The 11,962-nt window shown below is 43.8% G+C and overlaps 1 protein-coding gene across 2 annotated transcripts in view; it reads right to left on the reverse strand.

The window, feature by feature from the left end:
* arhgef38 (Rho guanine nucleotide exchange factor (GEF) 38) overlaps nucleotides 1–10,779 on the reverse strand; it is a 102,380-nt gene extending 91,601 nt beyond the window's left edge. Inside the window, exon 1 of one of the 2 annotated variants that reach the window (XM_059965458.1) lies at nucleotides 10,471–10,779. In XM_059965458.1, coding sequence (XP_059821441.1) covers nucleotides 10,471–10,642 — 172 coding nt within the window. In that variant the 5' untranslated portion in view covers nucleotides 10,643–10,779. The remainder of the gene's footprint in view (nucleotides 1–10,470) is intronic. The other variant, XM_059965459.1, reaches the window with a different exon arrangement.
* Nucleotides 10,780–11,962: the final 1,183 nt, after the last annotated feature.

The raw sequence follows: 11,962 nt of genomic DNA on the forward strand, positions 1-11,962 counted from the left end.
GGACAGATCCTCTGTAGAAAGTTGTTGACCTTCTCCACCTCTGATCCATCGATGAGGACTAGCTTGTGGATCTCCTTTTGTCAATAATTAGCTCTTGATCTTGTTGACATTAAGTGAGAGGTTGTTGCTATTGCAAGCTAGATTTTCAAATCTCCCTCCTATATGCTGATTCGTCACCACTTTTGATTCGGCCAATGACAGTTATGTAGTCTGCAAACCTAAATATTGCATTGGAGTTGTGCTTGGTCACACAGTCAGTGTAAAGGGAGTAGAGCAGAGTGGAAAACACACAGCCTTGTGGTGTACCTGTGCTGCTGGAGATCATGGAGGAGATGCAAGTGAGAATCCGAACTATCTGGAGTTGGCAAGTGACAAAATCAAGGATCCAATTGCACAAGGTGGTATTGAGGCCAAAGTCTTGAAGCTTAGGTTTAGGTTTGAGGGGATGATAGTATTTAATACTGAGCTGTAGTCAATGAAGAGCATCCTGAAGTATACATCTTCACTGTCTACATGTTCCAGGGTTGAGTGAGGAGCCAATCAAATATCATCTGCTGTTAACTAGTTGTGATTTACAAATGTTACGGAGTTGCAGATTGGTTTACTATTGTCACAGGTACTGAGGTACAGTGAAAAACTTTTGTATGACATCCATACAGATTATTTCATTACAACAGTGCAAGGTAAAGTAATATCAGTGGGCAGATTTACAAGTATTGCAGTTACAGAGGAAGTGCAGAGCAGCTGGATGACAAGCTGCAAGGCTGGAACAAGGTCAGTTCTGAGGTCAAGAGTCTATTTTGTTGTACTATGCATCACTTAGTACTGTTTCAGTGTCTGCTTTTGCACTAATGTCTTGTTTACTGAACAATCTATTTTCCTCTTTCTCTTCACTGTCTTCGATAATTTATGTATAGTTTATATTCAGCATATTGTCTATACCTGCATGCACGCGGTGCTGCTGCAGGTAACTTTGTCAATGTAGCTGTACATCAGTATGTTTATGTACATGACAATAGGTTCAACTTCACTTGGAAATAACTGAAGCCCTCTCCTTGTCTTTTCAAGTTCAAGTGTATTGGCATGCAAACATATACCTGTATACAGCCGAACTAAACAATGTTGCACTGGATCAAGGTGCACAACACAGTACATATAACTCACAACTCAACAAAAAGTAATATTACCACTAATAAATTAACAAATAATAAAATATTAAGTATATATAGTCACTGCTACATTTCAAGTCTGAGATCATCATCAGCATTGCATAAGTACAAACTCTTTAAGGCATCCACTTTGGATATGTAAAAACCCCTTATCTCTGATCCAGGATGTCATATTGATGGAGTTCTGCAGTAAGGGAGTTACAGGGACTTGCTTCACGACCTTGATCACACCGTTGTTTCCACTTCACTTTCCATCAAACAAGCTGCTTTAAGAAAGCAATCTCTCTTTGTTCAATAAGAGGCACACTCTCAGGTGATGTAAACCATTCTGGGGCAAATACTCTCACCTCTTGCTATGTCAGAGTCCAATGTTTGGGTCATCTTCCTGAGGTACAATACCACTGGGTTCTAGTATTTAAGAAATTGTCTTGTGATTGAAGCTGAAGATATTACGGGGAATTAGTGGGGCAGATGGAGAGAAGCTATTTCCACAGGTTGAGTCGGTGGTGAAGAAGGCGAATGCAATGTTGGCATTCATTTCTAGAGGAATAGAGTATAGGAGCAGGGATGTGATGTTGAGGCTCTATAAGGCACTGGTAAGACCTCACTTGGAATACTGTGTGCAGTTTTGGGCTCCTTATTTAAGAAGGGATGTGCTGACATTGGAGAGGGTTCAGAGACGATTTACTAGAATGATTCCGGGAATGAGAGGGTTAACATATGAGGAACGTTTGACCGCTCTTGGACTGTACTCCTTGGAGTTTAGAAGAATGAGGGAGGACCTCAAAGAAACATTTCGAATGTTGAAAGGCATGGACAGAGTGGATGTGGCAAAGTTGCTTACCATGGAGGGGAAGTCTAGTACGAGAGGACATGACTTGAGGATTGCAGGGTGCCCACTTCAGAACAGAGATGTGAAAATTTTTTTTTAGCCATAGTGTGGTGAATCAATGGAATCTGTTGCCATGGGCGGCAGTGGAGGCCAACTCATTGGGTGTATTTAAGGCAGAGATTGATAGGTATCTGAGTAGTCAGGGCATCAAAGGTTATGGTGAGAAGGCGGGGGAATGGACTAAAGGGGAGATTGGATCAGCTCATGATGAAATGGCGGAGCAGACTCGATGGGCCGAATGGCTGACTTCTGCTCCTTTGCCTTATGGTCTTAAGTTCAAAAGTTTGAATCTGGGAGTGGATCCAAATTTATTTACTTTCATAGAAGGCTAAAGAGATTCAGCCATGTCAGTGAGTACTCTAAAAACTTCTCTAAACCTCCTGTTGAAAGCATCCTGAATGCTGGTGTCATGGTCTGGTATTTCATGACATATGCCAGTGATATTAAGCCTGATTCTGAAATAACAATTCAAATGTCAGGAACATAAGAAGAAATGGAGAGGACTCGTGGACCTATCTCTCCCCACTATTAGTAGTACCTACAGGAGGCACTGCATCAAGAAGGTCATATCCGTTGCCAATGGTCCCGACCACACTGACCATTGCAGAGCTGTGGTCACAGCTCAGTATATCATAGAAACCAGTCTCCTCCATGCGATCTACCTACACTTCCTGCTGCCAGAATAAACAGAGACCCCAGTCACTCCAGACATTCTCGCTTCTCCCCGCTCCCACTGGGCAGAAGATAGAAAAACCTGAAAGCAAGTTCCACCGGGTTTGGGGACAGCTTCCGCCCCACGCTTATAAGAATACATGACAAGATGGACATGAGACCTCACTAAGCACCCAGCACTTTATTGTTTACCTGCACTGCAGATATATCACTTTGCTTTGCACTGTTTTGTTTTTCTCTTTTATTACCTCAATGCACTCCAGTAATGAATTGATCGGTATGAATGGTGTGAAGCTTTATGCTGTACCTCAGCAAGTGACTAATAAATTCATCAACTTTTTTGTTCTAATTGAACTAATGAAACAATTTGTTTAATTGTGTTCCTTCTTGTAACACTTAATGTACAATTTCCGTTTCTCTGTTTATCTGATCCTCTGAGTCTGTGACACTGCTGCAGGTAAGTTTTCCGTTGCACCCGTGCACACATGGACGTGCAGAATGCAATGGACCCACCTTTAATTTTGGTTATCTTAAATCTGAGCCTGACGTACTTCTGACTACTGAAATGGATTGATGGCTATGTGGCAATGGTTCACACACAGGCGTTGTGTCACAGATCAGTTATAACGTCATTAAATTCAATAACAATCAGGAAGCTCAACAGAACATATTCCTATTGGTATGTTCGGGCATCACTAAACAGTTGGGACAGTGTAGCATATGAGTGAGCATTTAGGCATCAGTCATCAACATCTCTCTCAAAGCTCACTGCTGGAAGAACTAAGCGAGTTGATTAGCATCTGTGAGGGGAGAAGAGTGAAGGAATTGTCAAAATTTTTGATTGAAGCTGTGCTTTATTACCTTACAGGTGTGGATTTGGTTCTGCTTCTCTGGAGGACCTGGGATCTTTTATTTTTTTAATTAGTTTTTTTTATACATTTTCTACATCGCTACAGATAAAAAAAAACCCAGATCGAAATGAAGAACATTAATACAGTGCAAAAATAAACATACAATAATAATATAATACAAAAGAAGATAATTGAGAAAGCACCCAAATTGAAGACATGTAAAATTAATATCCTCCCCAAGCCCCGCAACAAAAAAAGAACTCCAGACAAACCACAACACAATATAGAGAGTATAAATCAGGACATTCAAACCCCCAAAACTGTAAATACACTTAGCAACAGAAGATATTAATGCCTACTACCAAAAAAAAGGAGCTGAAAGCAAGGGACCGAAAAAAAAACCTTAGTTAAGAGGAAAATTATGAAAGTACTCAGTAAAAGGTCCCCAGACCTTATGGAACTTTATATCTGAATTAAGAACTGAATAATGAATTTTTTCAAGGTCTAAGCAGGACATAATATCATTAAGCCATTGAGCATGCATGGGCAGAGCAACATCTCTCCATCTAGGGAGGATTAAGCGTCTAGCCAGGAGAGAAGCAAAAGATAATATTCGACACTTAGTTGAACTCAGACGTAAATCTATCTCACCCAAAAAATCGAACAAAGCAATTAAAGGGTTAGGTTCTAGGTGGTGATTCAGAATATGAGATAACGATATGAAGACATCTTTCCAAAATTTCTCCAAGCTAGGACAAAACCAGTACATATGAATGAGAGAGGCCTCGCCCCTTTTGCATTTATCACAAAGAGGACTAATATTAGGGTAAAATCGAGATAGTTTAGATTTAGACAGGGATCTCTTATTATGTGGAAGTTATAAAGTTTGTAAGAGGATATTTCAGGAATTTACAGACAGACAGACAGACATACTTTATTGATCCCATGGGAAATTGGGTTTTGTTACAGCCGCACCAACCAAGAATAGTGAAGAAATATAGCAATATAAAACCATAAATAATTAAAAAATAAGTTAATCATGCCAAGTGGGAATAAGTCCAGGACCAGCCTATTGGCTCAGGGTGTCTGACACTCCGAGGGAGGAGTTGTAAAGTTTGATGGCCACAGGCAGGAATGACTTCCTATGACGCTCAGTGTTACATCTCGGTGGAATGAGTCTCTGGCTGAACGTACTCCTGTGCCTAACCAGTGCATTATGGAGTCGATGGGAGTCATTGTCCAAGATGGCATGCAACTTGGACAGCATCCTGGAATTTAATGACATTCCATAAAAACAGAAAAGGCTATAAACTTATAAACATCGTTGAAGGCATTTATTAAAAGAGCACCCAGCTTTTATCTGGCAGAGGTCATGAGCTTGGCTTTGATGTTTTCAGAAAGTGGTTGCATCACAGCCTGGCATGGAAACACCAATGCCCTTGTACGGAAAACCCTCCAAAAAGTACTCGGTACATCACGGGTCACGGGTAAAACCCTCCCCACACTGAGCACACTTACACAGCGCATTGTCGTGGGAAAGCAGCACCCATCAGCAGGGTCCCCTATCATCTCTCTTTTCACTGCTACCATCAGGATCCCAAATCACCAGGCTCAGGAACACGTATTACCCTCAACCATCAGGCTCTTGAACCAGAAGGGATAACTTCACTCATCTTCACTCACTCCCACACTGACCTGATTCCACAACCTATGGATTCACTTTCGAGGACTTTACAGCTTAATTATTTATTATTATGTTGTTCGTTTTTTTTTTGGTATCGCACAGTTGGCTGTTTATCCATTTTTTTCCCATTCTTTGCATTTACTGTGAATGCCTGCAAGAAAATGAATCTCAGGGTGGTATAGGGTAACAGGTACGTACATTGATAACAAATTTACTCTGAACTTTACTGTAAGAGTGATTTCTTTGACTGTTGCTCCTTCATTGGGTAATTAATAGTAAAATCAATGGCCTTCTGACTCCTCATCACGTGAATCTGTGACAGCTCTCCACTCAAACACCTATCATTTGTAAACAATGTCACTGATGTGCTATACGTTCCTATATAATGCCAGCATTAACCATGTCATCCCTCCATTCAATCTAACCGTGGAGCAGTTTCATTTAGAGCTGCCAGATGTAACGCGAGCATATGGAACCGTCTTAGTGGGCAACTTAGCTGGCATAGATGAGTTAGCTGAAGGGCCTGATTCCACGCTGTATTACTCTACAAATCCCTCCCTATTTCTGAGAACCAGGCACCCTTCCAGATCCAGCGTCAAATTCCAATTCCCCGTCAATGACAACCACACCTTCTCTTGACAAAATTCCAAACACTCTGCTCTTCCCCTTTAACACACACTCATTCCTTGATTACCTGTCTAATGTTGTGTACGTGGTTTGGTGACAGAACCTAATTCATAAGTGTGTCGGGGTGGGGGGAGGGCGTTTCCACAGTAAAAAATGCCACATAAATGCAAATCAGCTATTTTTTGCAATGCAGTTTAATTTGAATTGTATACTTTTTTGGTTATGTCATTAGAGGAAGTGTGTGTAAGAGGGTGCAGTAGAGGTTACTGCCTGCATTATAGATAAAGATTAGCTTTATTTGTCACATGTACATCGAAACATTGAAACAGACAGTGAAATGAGTTATGTCAAGTACTGTAAAATTAGCGAGGATCGTGCTGGGGGAGTTCCGCAAGTATTGGCATGCTTCCAGCGTCAACGTGACATGCCCACAACTTACTAACCCGAGTTGTGAAAACAACGTGGTGGAAGTTACAGCGATGAGGTGCACACTCTTTACAGACGGCAGTGGGAATCGAACTGAGATTGGTGATCAATGCCGCTGTAAAGCGACTGCGCTAACCACTGCCCTATCGAGCTGCCCTGGGGAGAGTGTGACGTAAAGAAAGGTTGACAAGCTTGGGTTGCTTTCTCTGAAGCAGCAGAGGCTGGGGGGAGACCTGGCAGAGGTGTATAAGATTATGAGAGGGATAGATAGAGTAGGCAGCCAGCGTCTTTCTCCCTATGTCAGAACGTATAATTCTAGAGGGCATACATTTAAGGCGAGGAGGGGCAAGCTCAAAGGAGATTTGCAGAGCCTATTTTCTTCTCCAGAGAGTGCTGGCTGCCTTGGATAGGTGGCTAAATTGGTAAATTGGTTTATTGTTGTCACATGCACCAAGTTACAGTGAAAAGCTTGTCTTGCACACCATCCATACTGATCAATTTATCAGACCGAAACACTGAGGTAGTACAAGGTAAAACTAACAGTGTGCAGTATACACCGTGTGGAGCATTACAGTGCAGAGGTGGTGCAGGGCAGATGGACAGAAAGGCGCAGGGTCAAACTGAAGTAGTGACCTTGCATCTTACTGTCTATCCGCCCTGCACCTTCTCTGTGGATGAGTCCATCTTATTGTACTAGTCAAATACAATAGAGGCGCTTAAAAGCCCCTTAGGCATATGAATGTGCAGAGAAAGGACGGATAAGAACATAGTGCAGGCAAAAGGGATTAGTTTAGTCCGGTATTTAATTACTAGTTTAATTAGGTTGACACAGCACTGTGAGCCACCAGACCTATTCCTGCGCTGCATTGTTCATTGTTGTGAATTTGTCCCAATAACTTTAGCAAGAGCTCAATTCCTTGTATTGCAATGGACCTGACACCAGGCTCTCAGGAGGAGCATGCAAGGATTTGCTCCTCCCGTGCAAAGCATCTGGGCCGTAGGTCATCCAGGTAGGTCACCTTAGTGAGCAGGTACCAGTATCATTTGGTTGATCTGTGACATCCGGTTTACTGTTTCACCCTTGTTTTGAGCATGACACAAATGCAAACACAAATGCCACTCACAAGCAGCGAAACTTTAAATTAAAGGACACAAGTTTAAGAAACTGAAGCAGGCAGTCCAACAACATAAACCCCCTGAGCAATTCCTGGAAAGTGCAAACATTCTAAATAATTATCAACCCTCTATGACCATGACATTTCTCTGGTGCCTATAGTGATTTGTGAATTTTTGCTGTCGGTCAGTTAAGTCTGTGCTTTGGAAAAATGCACCTGTTCCTCGGAACTATTCACACATTACATCATGCACTCTGCTATGCACCTGTTGGCTCAGGTAAATCTGAATCCATATGATATGGGCTGTACCTGAACAAGGAACAGGCTCTGATTACACAGTGACTCACTCGAGAATGAGCTCATCTTTAACTCTCTGCTGCACCTCAGCCATGCATCATCGAATCACTTGCCCGGACTTACAGGCGTGCGGGTGGCAACACCCAGAAGCATGAAGAGTGACCGGATACAATGAATAACTTAAATTACTTTAAGATCAGAGCTACACTTCACAGCATTGAACAGGACCCAAATCCTTGACATATTGACAGCAAACAAACTACGGATTTCTTTGGCCAGAGGTTGGTGAGTCTGTGGAATTCGTTGCCACAGACAGCTACGGAGGCCAAGTCATTGGGTGTATTTAAAACAGAGGATCAGAGACACTTGATTAGTCAGGTCATCAAAAGTTATGGAGAGAAAGCAGGAGAACAGGGTTGAGTGTGATAATAAATCAGCCTTGGTGGAAAGGCTAGCTGACTTGATGGGCCAAATGGCCTAATTCTACTACGTTTCATGGTCTTAGTAGTTCAGGCTACAGGTCTGAATATTAAATAGATGAAGTCTGCCCAGTCCCATCTTTCAGCACTGAGATCATAATTCTCCTATCCATGTACTTATCCAAATTTCTCTTAAATATTGCAGTCAAACTTGCATCCATCACTTCCACTGGCAACTCATTTCACACTCACACCACCTCTGAGTGAAGAAGTTCCCCCTAATGTTTCCCTTAAATATTTCACCTTTCACTCTTAAACCATGATCGCTATTGCTTATCTAATCAAAGTTCAGTGGAAAAAGCCTGTATGTGTTTACCCAATCCATACCCCCCATAATTTTGCATACCTCTATCAAATCTTCCCTCATTCTCCTACACTCCAGGGAATGAAGTCCAAACCTATTCAACATTTCCCTATAACTCATGCCTTCAAGTCCCAATATCATCCTTGTAAATTTACTTTCCAAATCACTAAAACACTTTCTAAAATTCTGTACCAAAATAATTTAAGAGATGTTAAAGCTCAAGTCAATACCCGAACTACACTTCGTTGTCACTTTATTAGGTACCTCCTCTACCTCATAAAGTGGCCACTGAGTGTGTGCTCGTGGACTTCTGCTGCTGTAGCCCAACCACTTCATGTTGTGCATTCAGAGACGCTCTTCAGACACCACTGTTGTAACACATGATTATTATTACTGTTGCCTTCCTGTCTGCTTGAACAAGTCTGGCCACTCTCCTCTGATCTCTCTCATTAACAAAACATTTTCGTCCCCAAAACTGCTGCTCACTGAACATTTTCTTTTGTTTTTTGCACCATTCTCTGTAAACTCTAGAGACTGTTGTGTGTGAAAATCCCAGGAAATCAGCAGCTTCTGAGATATTCAAACCATCCCATCTGGCACCAACAATCATTCCATGGCCAAAGCCACTTAGATCACATTCCTTCCCCATTCCGATGTTTGGTCTGAGCAACAACTGAACCTTTAGACCATGTCTGCATGCTTTTATGCAATGAGTTGCTGCCACATGATTGGCTGATTAGATACTTTGCATTAATGAGCAGGTGTACATGTGTACCCAAAAAGTGCCACTGGGCCTACGTACATACAATCACATCCTCAAGGCATCTCTGTGCAAAAGATCATCTTTGGATAGTGCTAATAGAGATTTATGTTTTTAAAGGAAGTGTTTGTATTAATAACCCTGTATTGTTAATGTTTTGGGAACTCAATAACCAAAAAGAAAAGTTATTCTGGGGTCTCTGCACTGTGTGAAGAGAAGTTATCTAGGAAACTGGAATAACTCCTTACTCTTTAGCGGCTGTGGGATTGTCCTCTACCTACTTTGAATGGATCAACACATCCCAAGAGATTCAAATCAGAAGGGTGCAGAAATCTTAAAAGGAGGTTGTGGAGATGGGGATAAGGAGGGGTCTGATAAAGAGATGAGAACGTGAAAGATGGATCCAGTACGGACGGGACCCAAGTCTGCAGAGAGTGCTCTGTTACTATGGGAGTGTGACCACCACTCACCCCGTGTAAAACACACACAGATTTAATTCCTCTGATTACAACAGTGAACTTGCTGTAAGACAGAGCCACAAGAGGCTTAGAGCACTACCCTTGGCACCTGACGTCGCTGCTGTAACCTCCACAACACACAAACCCTGGACCCCCAGAACCTTGGAGCTTGGGGAGCTGGCAGACGCCATCCTAGGGAGCTGGACGGGAATAACTTGTGTTTATTCTCTCCCTGGATTCACTCTAATCCACTCCCCTTCTCCCTTTGCTCCTCTCTGCCTGTCCTTTACATTCTCCTAGCACTCTCCCTTCTCCATTCCTGTCTTTTCTCCCTGATTTAATCTTCCTCCTCGACCCTCTCTTCCTTTTCCCCCACCCTTTTCAGTCCCCATTCATTTCCTGTCTCCCCTTCCCTATCCCGCTTTCTCTCTTCCCTCTGCTCTCATCAATTCCATTCTTTTCCCCTGCCCTTCTATCCCTCTCATCCACTTCCTCTCATTTCTCCCCATCTCAGTCTCCCAGTCTCATTTCTCTCTCCTCAATCTTTGCTCCACACATTCTCTCCTCCCTTCCTTCGTCCTCGCCCACCCCAAGTTCTCCCCTCCTCTCCCACCTGACTTTTCTCAGTCCCTTCTCTCCCCATCTCCCTGCTCATGTTCTCCCTCGTTTCCCCCTTTTCTCCTTTCCCTCCCTTCTTGGATCGCTCTCTGCCCCCTCCCCGTCTCCCCCCTCCTACCTTTCAGCTTCTGGCTGTACTCGCTGCGATCGGACTGGCTCCTGCGCAGGTTACTGCTCTTCTCCTCGTCTGCCTGCGCGATGATGGTGTCGGTGCGGCGCCGCTCCAGCATGTACAGCCTGGGTTTGAAGAAGCCGAGGTTCTTGCGCTTCGGACCCGCGCCGCCCTCCATCGCCCCGCTGTTGGAGAGGAACGTCTCCCTTCACCCGTACTCAGCGGCTGCTCGCCCGGCCTCCCGGTTCCTCCCGGCTCCTCCCACTCACACAACTCCGGCGAACTTCACCTGCAGCACGTCCCACGCCTCGGCCCCGCTCCTGGCTCCCTCGACTTCCACTTGTCCGATGTTTCATTTAAATAGCAATGCAACGCGCAAGAAAAGTGTTCCCAGAAAAAGCCAACGAGACGGCTGAGCAATTAAAATTTAAAGGGATAAACATTTTCTTGTAAGTTATAAGGTCAGAATAAAAATCAGACGCATTGTCAGTATTCAGAAATCTGATGTTGGAGGGGAAGAAAATGTTCCTAGTGGTCGACTGTGGGTCTGTCCGTGTATCTTCCCATGATGGTGGTGATGGGAAGAGGGCATGTCCTGGGAGGTGAGGATCCCTCATTACGCTTGCCCTCTTCCCTAGCCTTTTGAAGATATCCTCCTTGGTCCAGCCCATGATAGAGATGGCCCAGTCTGCAATCCTCTGAGGCTTTTCCCAGTCAGTCAGAATGGTACACCTGTAGAAATTTGCTAGTATTTGGAGACATAACGGATTTTAGCCACCGGTGTGCCATATTTGCATCAATATGCTGGGACCAGTATAGACCCTCTGCGGTGTTGACACCCAGGAACTGGAAGCTGCTCACACTTTTTGCTGCTGATCCCTCAATAGGGGCCTGTGTGTGTCCCCTCAACTGAACTTCCTGAGGCCCAGAGACAGTTCCACAAACTCACTGAGGCTTTGTGCAAGGTTCTTGTTGCGACATTATTCAACCAGTCCTCATTCCTCCTCCTCTCCTGTATGCCTCATCAACAGCGGAGATTTTGCCAACAATAGCTGTGTCACTGGTGAATTTGTAGATGGCATGCAGCAGAGAAGCAGGGCATTCGGCCCACTGAGCCACTGCTGACCATCCACCACCCACTTAATTTTCATTCTTCTCACATCCTCATCAACCTCCCCCCCCCCCCGCCCCCCGGATTCCACCCATGACCCGCACACTGAGAAAAATGCATAGCAGCCAATTACCACCTTTCACGTCTTCTGGGTTGTGGGAGAAGCTCACTCAGTCACAGGGAGAATGCACAGACAGCATTGGAGCTCAGCACTGAACCCAGAGGTCTCTGGTGTTGTGAGACAGCAATTCTGCCTCTCTTGGTTACTTGGTTATTTGCTTTAGCATTTCTGTTTGCATTACTTCAGACTGCTGTACAATCGTTGCAAAGTTGTGCTTTTTGTGCTCGACTTTGTAATTACTACTACCACGTAGATTGTTTACTCTG

Source organism: Hypanus sabinus, chromosome 3, assembly GCF_030144855.1.
Source record: "Hypanus sabinus isolate sHypSab1 chromosome 3, sHypSab1.hap1, whole genome shotgun sequence".
NCBI lineage: Eukaryota > Metazoa > Chordata > Chondrichthyes > Myliobatiformes > Dasyatidae > Hypanus > Hypanus sabinus.